Source organism: Sander lucioperca, chromosome 1 (assembly GCF_008315115.2).
Source record: "Sander lucioperca isolate FBNREF2018 chromosome 1, SLUC_FBN_1.2, whole genome shotgun sequence".
In the NCBI taxonomy this organism is placed as follows: domain Eukaryota; kingdom Metazoa; phylum Chordata; class Actinopteri; order Perciformes; family Percidae; genus Sander; species Sander lucioperca.
The window spans coordinates 20,167,434-20,188,092 of record NC_050173.1 but is presented as its reverse complement, the minus strand read 5'-3'; the positions used below and the strand labels follow the sequence as shown (position 1 = coordinate 20,188,092).

The 20,659-nt window shown below is 40.9% G+C and overlaps 1 protein-coding gene and 1 long non-coding RNA gene across 3 annotated transcripts in view; one reads left to right on the top strand and one right to left on the bottom strand.

Moving 5' to 3' along the window:
• The window catches only part of LOC118494812, a 19,832-nt gene extending 8,318 nt beyond the window's left edge, over positions 1-11,514 (bottom strand). Inside the window, exons 1-2 of the long non-coding RNA XR_004897009.1 lie at positions 11,504-11,514; positions 11,238-11,244 (exon numbers count right to left, since the gene is read on the bottom strand). This is a non-coding gene — a long non-coding RNA (uncharacterized LOC118494812). The remainder of the gene's footprint in view (positions 1-11,237; positions 11,245-11,503) is intronic.
• ppp1r16a (protein phosphatase 1, regulatory subunit 16A) lies at positions 627-20,659 on the top strand. Of its 2 annotated transcripts, none has more exons than XM_031282163.2 (11): positions 627-792; positions 12,240-13,391; positions 14,151-14,221; positions 15,612-15,757; positions 16,171-16,274; positions 16,569-16,693; positions 17,301-17,426; positions 17,514-17,589; positions 17,828-17,957; positions 18,073-18,235; positions 18,376-20,659. In XM_031282163.2, the coding sequence occupies exons 2-11, from the start codon at positions 13,145-13,147 to the stop codon at positions 18,901-18,903; spliced, it is 1,716 nt and encodes a 571-aa protein (XP_031138023.1). In that variant the 5' UTR covers positions 627-792; positions 12,240-13,144; the 3' UTR covers positions 18,904-20,659. The 2 variants fall into 2 exon arrangements, with proteins under 2 accessions (XP_031138023.1, XP_035855934.1); XM_036000041.1 differs by lacking the exon at positions 627-792 and adding an exon at positions 11,294-11,406.

Genomic DNA, 20,659 nt, shown 5'->3' with positions numbered 1-20,659 from the left:
TTATTTCAATTTTTTTGAAATTACTTTTTAAGCCCTACATGGTTCAGTTCCATTATATCTGATCCTTCAACTCCTTATTCTGCACCAATACCCCTAAGGTCTGGCAACAAAATGTTGTAATTATGTTAAGTTCCACAGTCCAGGTTGTTTTTTTTTGAAGACAAAGGGGAATTATGCTTTTCCTGTTTTGGCTCAAACTCTGTGGTACAAACTCACCCTTAGTATCAGATCAGTGGAGTGAGTCTGTAAATTAAAACCCTCTATAGGCTGGTATTTTCTATAATGTATTACTCCAACAGTTTTACGTTGCTCCTTTTATTTTTGTTTCTATGTTTGGCCATTCCCTGAATTTTTTGTTTTATTTCATGGTATTGTATTTTATATTTATTTTATGCAGGTTTTTATTTTATTTTGAAAGGTGCAATATGAATAAAGTGTATTTACTTAGCATAGGCCCACTTAAATATCAGTGGACTAAATGGACACTTAATTGAAAAAGCAGCATAGCCTACAGGAATTTCCCATAGACAGTATATAGGAATTTCCCCAGTGTGGGATTAATAAAGTCTGTCTTATTTTACATCCATAGACTGTTAATATTAAAGCTCGCAGACTTTGCCGCCCTCTGGTGGAGTGTGTCCTGCGGGAGGAGAGGGCGCAGCTCCGGTTGTTATGGTGAAGCATTTCCCCAGAGGGCTGGCAGGAGCAGGAGCAGGAGCTGGGGACAGCAGCTGATGCAGTTTCACAGCCGCAGACCTGCACAGGAGCTACTACTGATAGTCAACTCAACAGGTAAGGTGTCGCCACTTTGTTTTCTATCATTTCACGTCGATATTGTACACCCTGCTCGGTTTAACTTGTGTCGGTCAAAGTAAATTGTCGTTGAGGCGACGTAACGTTTAATTCACCACGTTAAACACCAGCACGACTCTGGCTGTCGTGTAGCTGAAAAGTAGGCTAACCTGAGGCTAAGGTAACGTTAGCATGACACAACATCAAAGGTAGCCGACTTTATCGCTGCTCAAAAAGTGTTCTTACAGTTTTAACAATTAAGAGACAGGCAACATGCTAGGGTAAACCCGCCGGTGTTAACTTGATCTGCACCTGGACACGATTAATGAAGCCAGGTAGCTTAACGTTAAACGAACTGCTTCCTGTCAGATCACCTGTTGAGCCTGTCTGTGGACCACTAGGTAGGTTAGCTAATCTGTTGCTCACAGTTAATCCCACACAGAATGGGGACAAGAAAAGCAAACGCTTCTGTTGTCGCTGTCTTTTTATTTACTGTGATCGTAACACACTGTTAAAGTAAAAAGTTACATAGAAATTTCCGGTATCTAATCTAGTGGCTATATCACAGCTTCGTGGCAACGAGTGCAAAGTACTATCAGGTACAGGCTGACATAAATCTACAGGATGACTTTTGTAGTACAAGCTGTTCAGCTAGGTCATTGTCAAATGGGTCCAATGCCACCCAGTGCTATAGTCCTGTTGTTAAATTGTAAGGTGGGTGGGGAAATTATATAAAACAGGAGCATGCAGTTCAAATAAATAGTTTTTATAGCATGATTATTGTATTCCATTGTAAAGCAGCTTATGTTCTTGTGCCAACTATTATCTTCTGTAGGGCTGAAACAAATATTGGATTCATCAAGTAGTCATTTGACAGAAAATTTATCAGCAATTATGTTGATAACATTGTCGTTTCATATCATGTCATTTATTCAGGAAAAATGCCAATCATTCTCTATAGTAAGGCTTTGCTGTCTTTCTTTGTCATGATTAAACTCACTCAATTAATTGATTGATCAAGAAAATAATGAACACATTAATTGATAATGAATTGGTTGCAACCCTAATCTTCTATGGAGATGTGTTGTATGTTGTAAGTAAAGAAATGTTGATTTTTGTTTGTCTTGGTGCTTGTTTTCCCTCTGATGATCACTGACTGATATAGGCTACTCACTGACTATTTGACTTGCACTGCATCACTGACTTATTAACCTAAATAAATTCACAGTCATCAATTCTTGTCAAGCCAGTCTTGCGGTCTTGTTCACAAGTATTTCCATGTGTGATCAAAGTACTTCTTCAATAGCATTTCCCTGTATGGTAAAATATTAGCAGGTTTCACAATATAGGTCAAGATTAGCTTGTGTAGACTCCTTAAAAGTCTTAATATTTCAACATTGTACTTGAATTGTACTTGGGTGGCAGTAGCTCAGTCAGTAGAGAGTTGGGTTGGGAACCGGAGGGTTGCTGATTCAAGTCCCCATACGGACCAAAGTATGGTGGTGGACTGGTAGCTGGAGAGGTGCCAGTTCACCTCCTGGGCACTGCCAAGGTTCTCTCTTGAGCAAGGCACCGAACCCCCATCGGGGCGTATTTCCATGGGCAGCCCCCTCACTCTGACATCTCTCCATTAATGCATATAGGTACTGAGCATGTGTGTGTAATTCAGGCCTGAGTGTGATGTATATAATTAACCAAGTGAAAACATTGTAATTTCCCTTGCAGGATTAATAAAGTATATATTATTATTATTGTTATTATTATTATTATTATTATTATTATTACTTATACTCAACCATTGTGATCTTGCACCGAATTTAGATCCAAGGTGTGCATCCTCCATTGCGGCAACGATAGGTTATCTCAACTGAACGAGCACTTATTCTGTAGAAGGACAAAAACCTGAACTTCATGTGTAACTTGAGTTAATCGTTATAAAAATATTTCGTAGTCATCCTAATATAGTTTTCTTTCTTCATGATAAGATAATTCCAACAAGTCAAATGACTCAAGCAGTTTTTTTAAAGGTCAAACTGAAACGTTTGGCTCTCTGTTACATTCCTCTTGTGTATAAACTCCCCCTTGTTTTTCTCTGTCTTTTTGTACTAAGACATTTCTTTACCATCACATGTGTTTAAATGTGAGAGATTCTGCCTGCAGATGTTGTATACATCATGTGGCACTATTTAAATATTCTTTATCCCTATTTTTCTCTCCACCTCTGTGCCTGCATGACACGACCCTACTTCCTGATTCGAAGCAGTCAGTGGAGTAACGTCTGTCTGTCTCCTCCCCATCCTTCCTCCTCCTGCTCATACTTTCCTCTATCTCCTTCACATTCTTTCCTCCACATCCTCTTGCCCTTTTATTCCATATCCTGTTCTCCAGAAAAAGCAGCAGCTCTTTGTCTGTATATCCTCCAAATCTCTTTTATATCTCCATTAAACATGCACACTCTCTGTTTTTTCCCATGCTCCCTTGCTCTCTCCCTACTCTGGCTACTCTGTGGCATTACTGAGATTGCTGAGTGCTTATATGGAGCAGCTCAAACCATGACACATGACAGGACTTAAAGTGCCCACCTCTTCTCAAGTAGATCCCCCTCCCACTCTCTTTTGCAGTCATTTGCATTCCGTCCTTCCCACGAGGGCTGCAACTAATGTGAGGATTATTTTCTCGATTAATTGATTACAGTTTGGTCTATAAAATGTGCCAAGGTGTCATCTTTAAATACTTGCGAACCATTTAAGCTCTACTTCCTTTATACGTTAATTTTAAGTTGCACATTAACAGAAAAAAAAACGTTGTGAATATTAGGCAGGCAGTTTAGGTCACTTGGCATTGGTTCAGATAGCAGACGGGATCATTCCAGAATTATCTAGCCGCATTGACTCAGCATTGTTTGTTTCAATCAACAGGAAGGTTCCGCAGGTCACATCAAACAGCACACTGGGCTGCTGGTCGTACATAACAACAGCTGAGCAATGTTATTTCATGATGGCAAACCATGAATGAAGCAGCACATAGCGCTGTTTGCCTATTTCCAGTATAGCCAGATTCAGGGCTGAGCACAAGTTTTTGTGTTGTGTTCTTGCATGTTCAAGCACAAGCTTTTACACTTAGGTACCACCCTGTTCTCTTAATACATCCATAGATAACACCCACTTGATGAATGTATGAGCCTCAGTTTGTGTGTTTTAATACTGGTCTATTCATTCCAGCTGTTGAATGGTAGTATATGTTCCTCAGCAGCTGTAGACAGCCCTTCCTGTTAGGCCATGAGGTGGAAAAAGTCGACAAATGTCAGATTGATGCAGGGACATTTTTCCAAAGACACAAAATGTTTAGTTGTATTTCCCACGTGCGCGTGCGTGTGATGCCGTGCCAGAGTTTGTATAATATCAGTGATCTCACCTCGTCTTTTCCCGTCTGTCTGGGCTCTGCCTGACTCACAGAATCACAGGGCTCTTACGCAGTTTAGCCACCAACAAATTCCCCATTCTGCATAAATTTGTGCAGGGGCTTAATTTATAAGGGACAAAACTAACTGAGACTGATGAATTGCTAGCTTAGCACACACAAGTTAGACCACAAGTTCTCATCGACCTTAGGGTACAGACAGACAGATGAATGAGGTAAGATCTCAATATCACAATGTTGACAATGTAAATTTTTGTTGTATTTTTACCCTTTACTGTTGAATTGATTTAATTACTTTCACTCAAAGTAAGGAACCGTATGTTATCGTTATGTGTGGGTTTATAATATAATGTTTATAATATATAGTTTGCTAATAATAACCTTGGATGTATTGTTGCTCTTGTTGGTGTTGAAAAAGCCATTTTGGCTTCATTTGTGGTGGTTTGTTGAATATTTTCAGCAAATTCCAGATTTAGAAAAGAAACTCAGGCTTTTTGATTTTGAGCATCTGACTTTTCGTGCGTGCGTGCGTGCGTGCGTGCGTGCGTGTGGTAGAGCGAGTGAGAGAGTGACGTAATTTAGCTCCGGAGCGAGTAGCGACTCTAGAGTCATAGTGAGAGAAATAAAGTGTCTCCCCTGTGCTTTCTGACCACGGTGGGAAATCTGTAGCAGGAAAAGTCAACCATCTCATTGATTTCATGTTGTTTATGGAGAAGGAGAACCAGGAAATGTAGTCTCGCTTTGCCAAACCCTCCTCCAAAGCGGGTCTGGCTACTCCACATAGCATTCCAGGATGGGAGGAAAACATGCTCTGGTTTATTGGCATTTCTTTAAACTAATCAGAATCGTCATGGGCGGTGCTAAACTCTGCACAGAGCCGCTGCAAAATAGTTGTGTGAGAGAAAACTCAGATTGGACAGATGGTCTAGCTAGCTGTCTCAATATACCATGGAGAGATCTGAGAAGCAGTCAACAATAGTCCTCATAAATCCACCGAATTTAAAATTCCAACACAAAGAAAGCATAAGGAATCTCCTGCAGCACCGGAGCAATCCCTGAAGTGGAACGCGAAGGATATAGACAAGGGTGGATTGGCCATCTGGCATACCGGGCATTTTCCCAGTGGGCCGGCGTGCTTTTTGGGTGACGTCAGGCTACGGCGTAGGGTCTGGCGTAGCGTAGGTCCGTGTCTCCACGTACCTACGTAGCCACGGCATAGATTTTACACAGAAGCATAAATCACTCTTGTTACCAGTTTGCTGCTGTAAGTGAGGTAGAGTAGACTGATCAGTGCCAGACAGCAGGCTGAGACTGACTGAGCTGCTAATCTGTCAGACCAAGACACAGGCCTTTAACAACTATTACATAATTGTCTGTCAATTTTTTTTTACATATTCACGGTTTCTTTGTTTAACCTCAATTAATTGCTAACATTAGCTATGGTCTTAAGGCATTTGACTGGTAATTGTTGATTTTGTTTAGATATGCCAAATTGTAATTATATAAGTGATTATTGGTCAGACTATATGTTGTTATTATTTGAATTGTTAGTTGTTGCCACTTGATCCTATACACGTTCATAGCAGCAAAAATGACAAGGAGGGATACATTTGGGAAATCTTTTTTTAATTATAATAAAGAGTTGTAGTTCACTTTCTAGGCTGTGTATTTGTGTTATTACATTATCTGGGTCACATAACAGTGATATATAGCCAAAAGATGTAGGCTATCCTGGAATTCATTCAAAACTTCAATTTGTTTAAAAAAAGTAATACATGAATACATATTTTCAAATTTGACTGAAGGAGACAATTATATTGTTGATTGCAGTTATTTCTGAGACAATTGTACAGCAAAATTTGGAATTATTTCAGCTCTACCAAGACAACAATCTCTTGCTGAGAGGATCTTGAAGCTTTTATTTCTTCTTTTTCACCACACCCTGGCATTCACTTTGTTTATTTACGCCCAAATGATGGCCTGCAACTCCAACTCCAAGAGGCTACTTTCAGACTGCTCTCAACTGTCAGGCCAGAGCACATACAGTTCTGAAGTTAAAGGTTATAGTTAAGAGAGAGAAAAATAAGAACACATGGCACTTTTGATGCAAATACTTGTTAAGTATTGGTTTACACAGACAGTGCCCACAGAGTAGAGAGATAGGATGAGTTGTTAAAGGCTCCTACGCACAGCCGGAGTGTTTAACAAGTTACACAGATACACACCAGTAGCATGCTTTCAGGTAGTTGTCAGCATCACCCCCAACAACTTCATATTGCCTGTTATTTACATTTAAATATGTTTATTTCATGTAGTGTTCTTGACTATGTAAACATAAAATATTTGCTCTAATTCTTAAATTCATCAAATTCAGTGCTGTCTTTCAGCTGTCATGTAGACCCCCAATGCTGGGTCTAACCTGTTTAACCTGATCCGGCGCGGAGATCATTTTAGTAATCCAAGCGTACTCAAGTTTATTGAGGATTCGTTACTTTCAGCCCTATTTTGATACTGCTTTCATGTTTGGATACATAATGTTGTGTATAACGATTAGTTTGGTGCTGAAAATTCTGGTTTGCAGTCCATCACTTCTGAGTCAGTGTGGAAGCAATGAAAGTGTGTGGTTCATATCTATAGACTGTAGTAGAGTCCTGTTTAAGGCATGTCCAGGGAAAAATATTAGTATATTTATATTACTTCCTGCTACAGTGTGTGAAAGCATGATGCCTGGATTGTAGGATTGGGTCGACCTGACAGTTAAACAACAAATAAGTGTGTTTATTTGGACCTGTGTTCTTGGTAGGACGTGATATGTCTTTCATGTTTGTGTACATGGACGAGCCAGTAAACATCATACACTGAGCTTCTGTCTCAGCTCCATTTCCCCGATACCCTGCACTGATTGGCTTTGGCCGAGATTTAAGTTGTCTTGCTCGCTCTGCCAAAATGGCTAATCAGGAGATATTGTTCTGTGCCCCAAGTGTGTTTGTTTGCATGTAAATGTATCATGAGTGGGAGAATGAGAGTAAGTATGAGTTTGCATGTGTGTATGTGTCAAAGTTGGCCTATATGTAAGCAAGCAGGGGTCGGTCAAAAAAATGAACTATTAAATTAATAATTATTAAATAATATAAAATTATTAAATATTTTTCCTCTTAAAACATCTAAAAACATTTTCAGTGCTAATAAAATGCATATTCAGTTATAGTTGCTGTTTTTTTGTGTGCAATGTTTTGTTGCTGCTGTGTTTTTAAGGCGCTGACACACCAACACGATTATCGGCCGTCGGACAGTCTAACGAGGTCGGTGACTCGAGTCTGTTTGGTGTGTTCCGTGCCGTCGTCAGTCGGAGGAGCTGTCTGCTTTAATTTGGGCCGATTTGACTTGTTGAATCGGCCAGTGGGCAGTCGGACTCAATGACCACTCTGATTGGTGGAGTGCTAGCCCTTGACTAGCGAATCAGTGCACGTATGTTAAAACGCTTACCGGAAATGACGAGCAGGATGAACCTGACGAACGTCTCTCAAAATCTGACGAAAATCTTTCAAACTGACCTTTGTCGATCAAAAAAACAGACAGATTCAGCAACTGCATGGCCTATTTCTCGCTTAAAATGTTTTCAGAAACACATTTCGGTGAACTATTTTCGTAAAATACCACATCGTATTCCGAACGATCCGCCATTATGATCGGCTTTGAAATTCGGGAGAAGCCAGACCCACATGACATATTCATCATTTCCGGTTTTCATTTTTTGAGCGACAATACAGATTAGCGCCGCCTGCTGTTATGGAGACGTATTACGTCTCACGCACGAGCAGAATGTACGCTCAAGTCGGCATCGCTTTGGTGTGTTCCGAGGCACTTTTTGGACCGACGGGAGCCAAATGATCAGTCCGACTGCCTTTTCTGCCGACGGTCAGCCGTCAGGTTGGTATGTCAGAGCCTTTAATCAAAGGCCTCATGGAGGACTTTGCTCTTGTAACGCAAGATTCAAGATGTTCATCTTCCATGTTCAATGTAAATAAAAAGGCATAAAAGCTCCATTATCCATAAATCATCATTAAAAAAACAAAATATTTGAAAGATTTTGGCCGACCCGACATGCTCAGTTAGAGACAGGGCAGTCGGGACTCACCCGAAATCTGACAAATCTTTTAAACTGACCTTTGTCGGTCTGAAATGAAGACAGATTCAGAAACTGCACGGCCTATTTCTCGCTTAAAATGTTTTCAGAAACACTATTCTAGTTTTCAAATCACTATTTTAGTACAATATGAGATCGTATTCTGAACAAGCCGCCATGACAGTCTGGCTGTGAATTTCTGGAGAAAAAAGACCCATGTGACGCGTTCGTCCAATCAGCTGCCGGTTTTCATTTTCTGGGAAACAATACAAAGAAGCGCCGCCTGCTGCTATGGAGACGTATTACGCACAGAGCGTACGCTCAAGTCGGCGTCGCCTCAGTGTGTTTTGAGGCATTTTTTTGGACCTAGGGGACCCGACTGATCAGTCCGACTGCCTTTTCTGCCGACGGTCAGCCGTCTGGTTGGTGTGTAACAGCTTTAAGCCTATTTAGTGTTGCCACTTACCTACCAGTGACCCATGAAATGATTTTAGAGACCCACATTCTGTGAAGGCTCTAATGCCTGATTTATGCCCGTCTAATGTACCAGCAAATCGATGTACCAGCATATTAACAGGTATAATCTACCTTGGCTTGCTGACACAGCCTATGTGAGAAACACTTAAAGGAGTCTATGGCTTTTAAACTCAAAAACTTGAGTTATTGATGAGATTTTTGTCAGTCAAGTAAATCCAGAATAAGATTGTTTGAAAGATGATATTTGGACCAAAGATTGTTCAAATGGACAGATAGAAAAGATCTGTGTTGGTTGCTGTCATTTAGATTATCCAGATGCTTTTAACACAGGGCCAGAAATGAGTTTATATGTAAAGGACTTATCACCAACCAACGCTTTACTTTGTTTTGCTGTTTAGCAGGAATACTGAAAAGTCTCTGATTAGGCATTACATAGAAGTAGTAGCATTGCCATTAATATCCTAAAAAGGCTATGATCACTTCACAGATCTTAGATTTTAAAGTAATTTGGATTTCTCTATGTGTGCAACACATTATGATCCTTATAGCAAAGTGTACAGTGTCCAGTCAGCACAGATCCTGCAGTCAGGTGAGGCAGTATGCTCTGGGTCAGGGTGGAAACACTGTAAACCGGTTTAATTGTCATGCTCACAGGATTGGCACTAAAAGAAAAATAGATGGAGACAATGGAACAGCGTCCCATTTCAGTCTCCAAGCTGCTTTATGTAAGTTTGTAGTAAGTTTATTTTAGATGTATAACACAGAAATCTCATTCACTTCTAACAGAACTTTAAATATTTCCAATAAAGGCAGCCCTTATTGTCACAATGGTCACAGGTAATATTACAAATCAAAGTAAGGTAATATTACAAATCCACATCAGGCACACTATGCCAATGCAAGGCCATCAAATGAGAGGCCTGTATTTTCTAAAATTCCTGTGTGCACTGTCATTAAAATGAAGCGGAAACGACATTTAACACTGCTTGCTTGTTAAAATCCATCTGAAATGATAATGTACTCCAGTCAAACAATATAGTTAGCATTGGACGAGTCTTGTTTGCCAAAATGTAAAGATTTATTGAATCTTCTGATTTGCACAAATCAACAAAAGTGCAGATGACCTAAGCGGTCGTATTTTAAGTTGCAGATGACTCATTCTGTTTTTGTTTATGTCTGGGTCTGTTTGCAAGCTATTTTTCACTTCTGTATTTGACATGAACTCTAATAAAACACATTTTTGTTGTATTAATAAAGTCTGAGTCATCTGAAATATGAGTCAAATGCAGACTTATGAGAATTAATTCTTTAAAAAAAATGAGTAGTTGAATTTGTGAGCCACACAATACTAACATTTAGGATTGTGATCTTTACTCCACTGATCTTTCAGATTGTGTCTAGCATTATCCCACTAATACAGCAGTTAAGTTCCTGCAGATATTTTCCCTATTTTTCCAATCCTTTCTCCCTTTAAAGCCCCTTAAAATGCCACAACACATGTTCCCCTTTTCATTTGTTAACTGTGGTTGAAAACACCGACCAAAAATAGGTCAGGCTACTAGGACTAGCCTTAATTGTTCCTTAAGGTTTCCTGTTGACCTTTTAACAAGCACATGGACTTTGGACACCATGTTTTTTTCCTGTAGGAGGAAGACGGGTTGAAGAATTTACCACATGGATTATTGGCATTATAAATGAACCTTACAGCATTCATCATCCATGTCCCGATCCTGTGCATTCTTAGTCCATGTTTATGTATTGTTTGAATGAATGATCCATGTAGTAGCCTGCAGTCTATGGGGGAGAATTAAGCTTCAAGCCTCAATCTAAGGAAATCCTAACATTGTAGCTAGTTACAGATATCGGTAGTTATGCTGCAGATACTACATGTTATTCTTTAAGTAATATTTGTCTCATATGTAATAGTACTACTTTTAAATAAGTCACCATTTACAAAAGATTTATAATTTGTAACTACTGACTTTATTTATGGTTAATAACTCCTATACTAATGCTTTATATATCAGTTATAAGCCATCAATAAGAAAAGGTTTTGGGGTTGCTGGATTGTGAAAAATCCCATTACCTGGTTTCTAAACTCCTCCAGCAGGACACTTTTATATTTTTATATTTCATTTATATTTCTTAGATAGTTATTTAGTTCATCAGGTAAACATTTTAATTGACCATGCGCCTTTTTGGAAAAACCTGCAAAGTATCTGGACTAAAATAAATGTATTAACAACGTATTAACATGTATTAGTGTAGATGTAATGGCTTTCTAGAAAGTGTGAACTCCACAAACAAATTATCAACAGATTTATAAACACCAGCCAGAGATAATTCTTAATAGTGGTTTATAACTGGACTATAAACCATTAGTAAATGATTTGTTAACCATAGTAAAGTCATTAGTTAGAACTTTTAAACTCTTTATATAGTTGTACCTAGCAATTGTATTGACTTGCTGCTCGGTTTGCATCCCCACCAGTCCAGTTATCAGCCACCAAACAGAGTAGATGAATAGATGAACGTATTCCACCTGGTGAAACTTGGATGCTGGTTGATCTAGATGTCTCTAACAACCTACAGTAAGTTCCATGTGATTATTGTTTTAGCAGGCTAGACTAGAATTGTATTATTTTAAATTCATCTGTTTTTATTCAAACAAATCTGAAAATGAAACACAAAAGTCAACAAATGGCTTTATTTGTTGAGAAAGAATCGTTGGAAAACTCCATTAAATGTAATTTGTAAAAAGCAATCTTAAATCTGTTAACTGGGATATAAACTAAACCCTGTAACTGCTACCTGGTTGTTATGAATCATCCTGCATCCGTTTGCTGTGTAATCTGCTGATTTATAGAGCGCTGTGGTATACCTCCCAACTTCTCAGGTAGTTGGCTGCTTGCTGCAGTGGCTCTGTGGCCCAGGACTACTGTCTTGTCAGTCACTCTCTCTATCTCACTGAGTGCATCTAGTTAACCTTCCCCTCAGCGCTCACAGGCCCGGGCCTAAATAATAAATGAGTAGCCTGGAAAGAACCGAGTGCGTGAGCCACGTAACTCACCTGGGAAGTTAACGAAAGGTAACGAGAGCAAGGTTGCCAGAGTTGGTACTTAAAGCACTGAAACATGTCTCATACCAGCTATTTAACTGGTTCTCCACCACATCCCTCTCTCAGTCTTGCCCCGTGTGTATGCTAATAGCAGCAAAGTGTGTGTCGGGCTTCAGAGTTTGTCAATCATTAATGAAAAGCCTCCCAACGTCTCAGGTTTCCTTCGGGAGAGGAATGGGAGAGAAGGGAGTAGGTGGAAGGAGCTCAGGGGTTGAAGATAACAGATTAGGAGAGCAGCGTGTGTACATTATACTGTAACACAGCACTCACATTTTCTCTTCCTGCCTTTTTTCCCTTCTCTCCCAGCTTACAGTTGAAGACAGAAGACAATGTTGTTGAAGGACGGATCATTGAAACCTTCGTTCACAGCTCTCTTCTTCTGAAGACCTGCCAAAAAAGTGCAACAACAACAATAATAAGGAGAAGTTGACTTTGGAATATTCTCAACTCCCCACCATGGGATACATGCATCCTGTCACTTAAAGTAGGCCTTATGTAAATCCTACAGATGCCCCTTTTTGTTGTCCTACCATGTGGATTTCTTGTCCACTGACACCATATACTCACTATTGATTCTCAAGGCCTTGCCCCTCTGTTGGGTCCAATTCTTGGACACAGTCACCACCACTTTGGATTAGAAGCTCAGCTGGAGCATCCAACCTGGAGAATAGTTTGACTCTGCCTTTCTAGCACTACCTTTTCTCTCTCTGTCTCTCTTTTCCCTCAGTGGATCATTGGCCACGGCCCAACAGTTGATATGGATGGGAGAACTGACAGTTGGTTACAATCCACAGCTTGGATGATAATGTTTTGGACATCTTTCTCTCTCATTTTCCCCATTACACCATAAGAGTTGTTATCATGAAAGATGGGAAAGAGACATTGCAAAAATTCCACGTGTTGCTTACTTCTGAAAGCATGGTGATATCTGTCACCTGATTGCGCAACATACGTTGTTTTGTTTCATCATACTTTACATTTTTGCTGCTTTGTCCATACATTTACAGATAAACTGCATTATCTGTTTGTGTTCTTCCACAGGCCCTAACGTATGCCTGTTTGGCCTTACAGAAGGGCCTCTTTGGGAGGCATAAAGGAAGTATATGATAAATTTAGAAACCTGAAACATTTTATATTGAATATCCTTTTGGACTAAGAGAAACAAACCGTAACAGAGAAGCCACTGTGACAGTTCATAGTGTTGTGGTGGCATGGCATCAGAGCACAGCGAGCTGCTGGCTGAGATGGCCACAATCGGGCGTCTGAGTGCCACCGAACGCCTAAAGCACGCCCAGAAGCGGCGCACTCAGCAGCTGAAAGGATGGGCGCAGATGGAGAAGGATGCAACACGAGGGTCAAGGGCCAAAGCAGATAAGAAGAAGCCCCGCACCACCAAAGTTACATTCCCAAAGGCCATCACCCTGCTAGATGCAGCTGCACGCAATGACCTGGACGAGGGTTGGTAGAAACACACACACACACACACACACACACACACACACACACACACACACACACACACACACACACACACACACACACACACACACACACACACAGAAAAGTCATTTAGAGAGCCTTAAATGTTGTGGACTGAAGAGCGTTAACACTAATCTTTAATAAATTGGAAGTAAATCAGTCAAGAGAACTCAAGACAGGATGACAAGTGATTTTAGACTATTCTAAAACAGACTAATGCCCAACCTTCCTGCCTAGACCAATCAAACTTTATAACTTGTAAAAGCAGCCTCACTCTAAAAGTCAGGGGATACTATGACCTCTGCTTTTGGCTCCTTTGTCTTGTGTTGCTGTTGGTCTTTCCTGAGACATAAAGCCCTTATCAGCTAGTGCAGTGTGCTCCGATTCAAAGAAAGTTTTTCATGCATAATTTATACATGATACGTCAAACTTTAATTGTAATGAGAAAGGCGTTTTGTGTTCAATGGCGTTATTGTGAGCTTCAGGATCAAGGCTAATTATAGTGGCAAACATCGTAAGTTAACACACACACACACACACACACACACACACACAAACACACAGACACGCACCCCGCATGGGTATAATTTCTTAATATATTTAGGGCAGACAGATATGTGCCAAGTGTCTATGTTTATGTTATATCTTGTTATGTAGGTGTTTGTGTTTGTCTATAATGTCAATGTGGAGAGGACTCTGCCCGGGTGGTAATGCTGTGTATGCTTGTGCTGCTTCTAGTGAGGGAGCTACTTAACAGTGGTGTCAGCCCAGATCTGGTCAACGAGGATGGACTGACAGCCCTACATCAGGTACACACACACACACACACACACACACACACACACACACACACACCTCTAGAGTGGTTCACGTGCTGGATGTCCCTCCTGCTTGGTTCTTTCGGGGAATGGTTGTAAAGATTTACAAAGAATATGTTTACGGCATTTACTGTCTAATGTTTTGGGATCTATTGGTGGGGATTGCTGTGGACGATGTAAACAGCGATACACTGGTAAGAGCAAATTACATTTGACCGTGTATTCAGCTAATTTAAATAGCTCACATTACTGTATTGTGTTAGCAGTTAACAGTTAACTTTATTTAATATTTTATGTGGCTTTTTCTTTGCAAATGTTCCACCAAAACAAGTTCCTTCCCTTGACCATTTTGCACCGTCTATGTCTATGCCGCCCAAGACGATTGATTTAAAGAATTGCAAACAACCCAGAGTGTTTTTTTTTTCTCCTATCCCAGAATGTATCTGTGGTGTAGCCAAACATTACTCCACAGCGCTGTGGAGATAGGTCTGGCAATGCGAAAATTTGATGACAGGGAATCAAAATGTAGCCCCTGTGCCACTTGTGTGCCCCACCTAATTATCCCCTTATACTCATCAAGCACTTCACTCACAGTGCACCAGAAAAACTACAACGTCACACATACTGGACACACACTACTGCCTGCATTTAGGCCATTTAAGTGCCTACGCACGTACCCACTCACAACAGCAGCTTAACCAACCACAGCCTTGCAATAGATGGGACAAGGTTACCAATACAGTTTAACACCAACACTTGACCTTAATGAGGCAGCATGTATGTTTATGTAATGTGCGGTCACAGCTATGAGCTCACCAGGTAATGTTTCTCTTTATTTTGTCTGAACCGTAACTTATCTTAAGTTAGTTTACATCCATTTACAACACACTGATTCATTCCCACCATTTTAGTTTGAGGGCCAAAGAGTGTGGGCAACTTGCTTAGGCTTTCCTGGACATGCACAGTCAGATTTAGAAGAAACCATGATAATATTCCTGTGTTTTGTTTGTCGGGACCTTTTAAAGACACCTCTTGTGTCATTTATTTCTCTTTTATAAGTGACACATACACATGCTACTATAAATTCATGAGAGGGGTATTTGAGGGCACAGAGAACTCTTTATGAAAGCAGTTGACTCTGCTCTTACCCTTGGAAAACGTGCTGTTTACACAGCAGAGGGCTGGGCCATGCAAGCAAATGTTTTCTTTTACTCAAGACAGTGTATTAGTTACCATAAATAATTATGCAATGGTCTATCCGTTTCTCTTGATGCTTGTTAGTTGTGTTGTTATAGTATAGGTTTTTATAAGGTCTGTTCTTCCTTTTGTATTCATACACATTTTCATACATACAGTATCTACATCTGCCCTCTATTCTCAGTGCTGCATTGATGACTTTGTGGAGATAGTGCAGTGCCTGCTGGATGCTGGTGCCTGTGTGAATGCCTGTGACAGTGAGCTGTGGACACCGCTGCATGCTGCTGCCACCTGTGGACACACTGGATTGGTGCAGCTCCTGATTCAGGCGTGAGTTTTCCCTTGAATTTCAGCCCCGCATTTATGCATCTGTCATATCATAGAATGTTTCTCCTGCTTCTGGTGGAAAATCAGGAGTGTAGAAATGAATGAGCTGATATATTGTGGAGTTTTGTCTCAACTGTATTATGATACATGTTGCTATATCCTTACATCCAGGCAAAGTGGAAATTTATTTTTAGACAAAAGTATAAATAGACTGAGATCCTGCTTGAGACAAGTTTACATAAACAATGCAAATATGGCTGCAACTTGACCTAATACACTTTGCAAGTGTATGAATATTCTTGAGTGGCTGAGCACATCAGGGTGTGTCACAGTATGGCACTCAAATCTGTGTGTGTGTGTGTGTGTGTGTGTGTGTGTGTGTGTGTGTGTGTGTGTGTGTGTGTGTGTGTTTCTAGTGGGGCTGACCTGCTGGCTGTCAATGCGGATGGCAACATGCCCTATGACCTCTGTGAGGATGAGGCCACCCTCGAGCTGCTGGAGATGGTTATGGCTGAACAAGGTCAGTAAGATGAGTCAAATCCAAGCTGCAGAAATTGTTGTAGTTTATTTTAATGGCAAGAAGGAACATGTAATATATTTCTTTCAAAGTTAACACATCTCCATCACTTGTCCGTCACATTTGAAATCAGGTGGCACACGCTAATGACCAGCCCCAAACCAAAATTAGGACAAATATCTTTGACTGCTGTATGCTTAGGTTGTTAATGTCTGTGTGGTAACAGGTTATGCGTGTGTGTGTGTGTGTGTGTGTGTGTGTGTGTGTGTGTGTGTGTGTGTGTGTGTGTGTGTGTAGGGATAACTCAGGACCGCATAGATGAATGTCGAGGGGCTAAAGAGGCGGCCATGCTCGCTGACGTTCAGGCTCTGGTTCACAGCGAAGCAGACTTGAATGCACAGGACGCTAATGGAACAGCACTGGTGAGACAGGGGGGCATGTACTATATACATTAAGAAAATTAAAGAAGGCCAGGGATTTTAATCATACTTATGATCCTAGGGTACATTCACAGATTTTTGAATAACCAATCAAAATCATAAAACTCTGCCAAGAAATTACAGGCTAGACAAAGTCTGGACTTTTGAAATTAATGATTGGTGTATTTTGGTTCATTTTTCATTCAAGATCTTGAACAGGGAAAACACAAAGCTTTTAGAAATTGCTTCTATTCTAAGTCTGAAATTCGCCCCCTTACATTTTAAAAATAAATATCAAAACAAGGTAGTGTTATTAGTCAGCAGCAAAGTGCTAGTTGGAATTTCTTTTAAGAATCTTACTTTGAATGTCTCCAGAGAAGGTCTAAATCAGGAGTATACATGTAGTTTACATTTGCAGTAGAGCTTGCAGCAATACTCTTTCTATTAAAGACTTTGATCCCGTTTTCTAGCTTTTTCTGAATGCATTTGGACATAGTATTTTACTTTTAAGTGTTTGTTTTTTTTCTGGCGAATTTAGTTAAACCCAAACTTTTGAAGTGCCTCCCCCTAGGTCAGCACTTTAATGATCAATGTTGAACGTCTCTCCCAGCTCCATATAGCATCTGCTAATGGCTACATGTCTGTGGCGGAACTATTGCTAGAGCACAGAGCTCTGGTGGAGGTGAAGGACTCTGATGGCTGGACGCCACTACACGCCGCCTCCTGCTGGGGACAAGTAAGTGCTGCACACAGACCAAAAGATAAGAACCTTCCCCTTTTCTTAAATGACCCATTAATAGGGTTTATTGTATGTGTTCCATAGATCCAAATGGTGGAACTGCTGGTGGCCCATGGAGCCAGTTTAAACACCAAGTCTGTCCTGGAGGAGACGCCTCTGGGTAAGACCAGAAAGGCCTTTTTGGTCCTGTATTGCCTGATAGCAAAATTATGTAATTGACAGTAGCTTTCACCTTTAATGATGTAATGCTAATCCCCTGCCTCAAGTGTAATACAGCCTATTTTAGGAACTAATTATCCTGATCCATTTCTTAATTGTCTCTCAATTATAGCTTTCTTGTTAGCATCTTTCCTTTCATACCTTCCAGTGTCTAACCTTTGCTGCTGCTGCCTTTTCAGACGTGTGTATGGATGAAGAGGTCAGAGCCAAACTGATGGACCTGAAGCACAAACATGATGCCATCATGAAGAGCCAGGACCGGCAGAAGGGCACACTGCAAAGACGAGCCTCTAGTACTGGCAGCAGAGGGTGAGAGGGAACACTAGGCCAGAGAGCTCAAGGGAACCAGAGGGTGAAAAACATACACATAAAATTGAAGCAGGTTAGCTTCACTGTTCCCCTTTTCTATCGTTTGTCTATACAGTAAGGTGGTACGTCGTGTCAGTGTGAACGAGCGCTCCAGTCTGTACCGGCGGGAGCACCACAAAGAGGCCATGGTGTGGCAGGAGCGCGGCCGACAGCCAGAGCCACATGATGACGACGAGGATAGACAAACAGACAATGAGCTGAACCAGCATGCCACCGTGGTGAGCGAGCTCAGTGTTGTAGACTTCTTTTTTTTTTTTTAAAGAAAATGTGTCTGGTTATTGCTGTTTTTGTCATATTTTTCAAAGAGTTAAAGCTGATTAAACTAGTATGTGTTCTTTAAAGTTCTCTTTTGTTTCAGGTTGCTGGTGGTGGAGCCACATCACGTTTAGAGGAACTGGAGGCTGCAGACAGGAAAATCATGTCCAGCCTAGGTAATGGAGGCACCTCTGTTTCTCTGTCCTCCTCTGTACCTGGAGAGCTGAGGACTGGTGGAGGTCTCATGGATCGCAGCGCCTCGTACCAGCTCAGCCCTGCATCTGGGTCAGGGTCTACAGAGGGAGAGGGGGCAGACAGTATGACTAGAGAGAAATCACACCATACCCTGGCTGACCTGAAACGCCAGCGGGCAGCTGCCAAGCTCAATAAGTACCCAGCGCCTCCCCCGCCGCTGCCCCCTTCCTTGGAGGAGGAGCCTTCTGTTGCAGTGGCCGAGGTGACAAACACTCAGGCCCAGCTAGAGCTCCAAATGACCCCCAATGCAGAGGAGGTAGCCTCCCCGAGCCAGGTGTACTTCACCCCAGCCAGCGGAGACCCTCCGCTGCTGAAACTCAGAGCCCCTGAGGAGGACCAGTCTAACAATAAGGAGCCTTGCTGTGGGCTTATGTAGACAGCCTGGCACACACGAAGACGCACATTTTTTTTTTTTTTATTCTAGAAGGCGCGGAACTCTCCAGATGCCTCTCCGTCAGCTCCGCAAAATTTATGCTGAATTGTCTGTTTTACAAATTAGTTGTGCTTTATGTGGTTGACGTTACACGGTGATGGCATGTGGTGATAAGTCCCTCATCAAAATCGGAAAATCAACTTTCCAGTCTCCTGCTGACTCTGCTAGCCTGGGCTAGCTAGCCTGCTGACCCATGAAGTTTTCAAATGTAAACATCAGAGTAAACGCAGTAAAAGGGGAAGATGGCTATCAGCTACGACCTATGGCTACGATCCCGACTACGTGGACAAGCAAGACCATCTCTGCGTCCATCTCTACATCAGAGTGGGCACAGAGGCAAGCGTGGAGGAATTAAACACCAACTGGCCACCTCTCTGCTGGGCATCCTGCTAGCCAGTGTGCAGGTGTTGGATGGTGAGCTAGGTGGCCTCTGTCAGTTTCCAGCAAGATGTCCGGAGCTATGGTGTCCTTTCGCCGAGACTTTGGCTGGATCCAGGAGTGCCATTTAACTAGGGGGACTATTTTTGTGTGTGCCGATCTGACGGCCACATTCTGCTTAATGATGAATCATGCACAAGTTTAAGGAGCTGAGTGGATAACATTTCATTGGAATTGTATCTCATATGATTTCATGTGACAAATACAATGGATTGATTGATTGACACACATAGTGCCTATAGAGTATAGAAGCTGGGCATGTTACACTCCAAAAGTGGCAAAAACCTTTCAAAACAGAAATGCTTGAAATGAATCATTGAAGACTGTAAGTTAAGGCCACATGCCAATGAGGGGTTGATCTACACTGCATTTCAATGAACTGAAGTGCAATCTTTGTGCTTATTTCCTATTTTGCTTATCTTTTTTCAATATGATACACACTTTACACTAAAGGTCCTACCATTTACTTTTGCTCCCTCTTATTTATCGACTGACCCTCTGTTGGACGGCAGGTGTCCATCTAGTGATGCAGTGAATTACAGATTCCGGTTTTGCTATCACAAGAAAATATTAACTTTCCTCAGTCTTTACTCAATACTTTATTTATATCTTACTACACCACTCAACTAAATTGACATTTCATTAAAAAGCCTTAGAATTGTGTAAAAGTTGATTTATCCATGTAAAGCTGAATGAAATTGAATAGCAGTTCAAGATGATCTGTTTTAAATTAAGAATGAGGTTAAAATTATGTTTTCTTCACTGAGTGCTATAAAGGGTACATGATCTACATTCATATACATTTACATTATAAGCCAGTTTTTTCTGGTTGGGGGATTTCTTAGTCACAGGGGATAGTTTCAGTATACAGTAGAGCTACAGTACTCTGAATTTACACATTCACGCAAAGATGAAAACAAGGACTGTTTCCTTGCTTGATTTTTTTTCTTGGATTGAAAATATACTGAATTTTTTTTCTCCAGTGCACAGAAAAGCCTACATTTCAATATTTCTAATGGTGCAATTTGTAAATTGTCTCTAAAAGAATGTGAGATCATCTACAAATATTTAAATCAGTAGATAATTTACTCAGCCCATCATTATCATTTCTAGATTTCTGTCATTATTTAAATTTTTCTACTCTCTGAATGGCATTATTTATTCTATCTGATACTGTATATTGCTGATGGTGTACAGTTCTATTTTTTAAAGATAAAAGTGTGAAGGCAAGATTGTGAAGGCAAGATATTTATCAAAGATA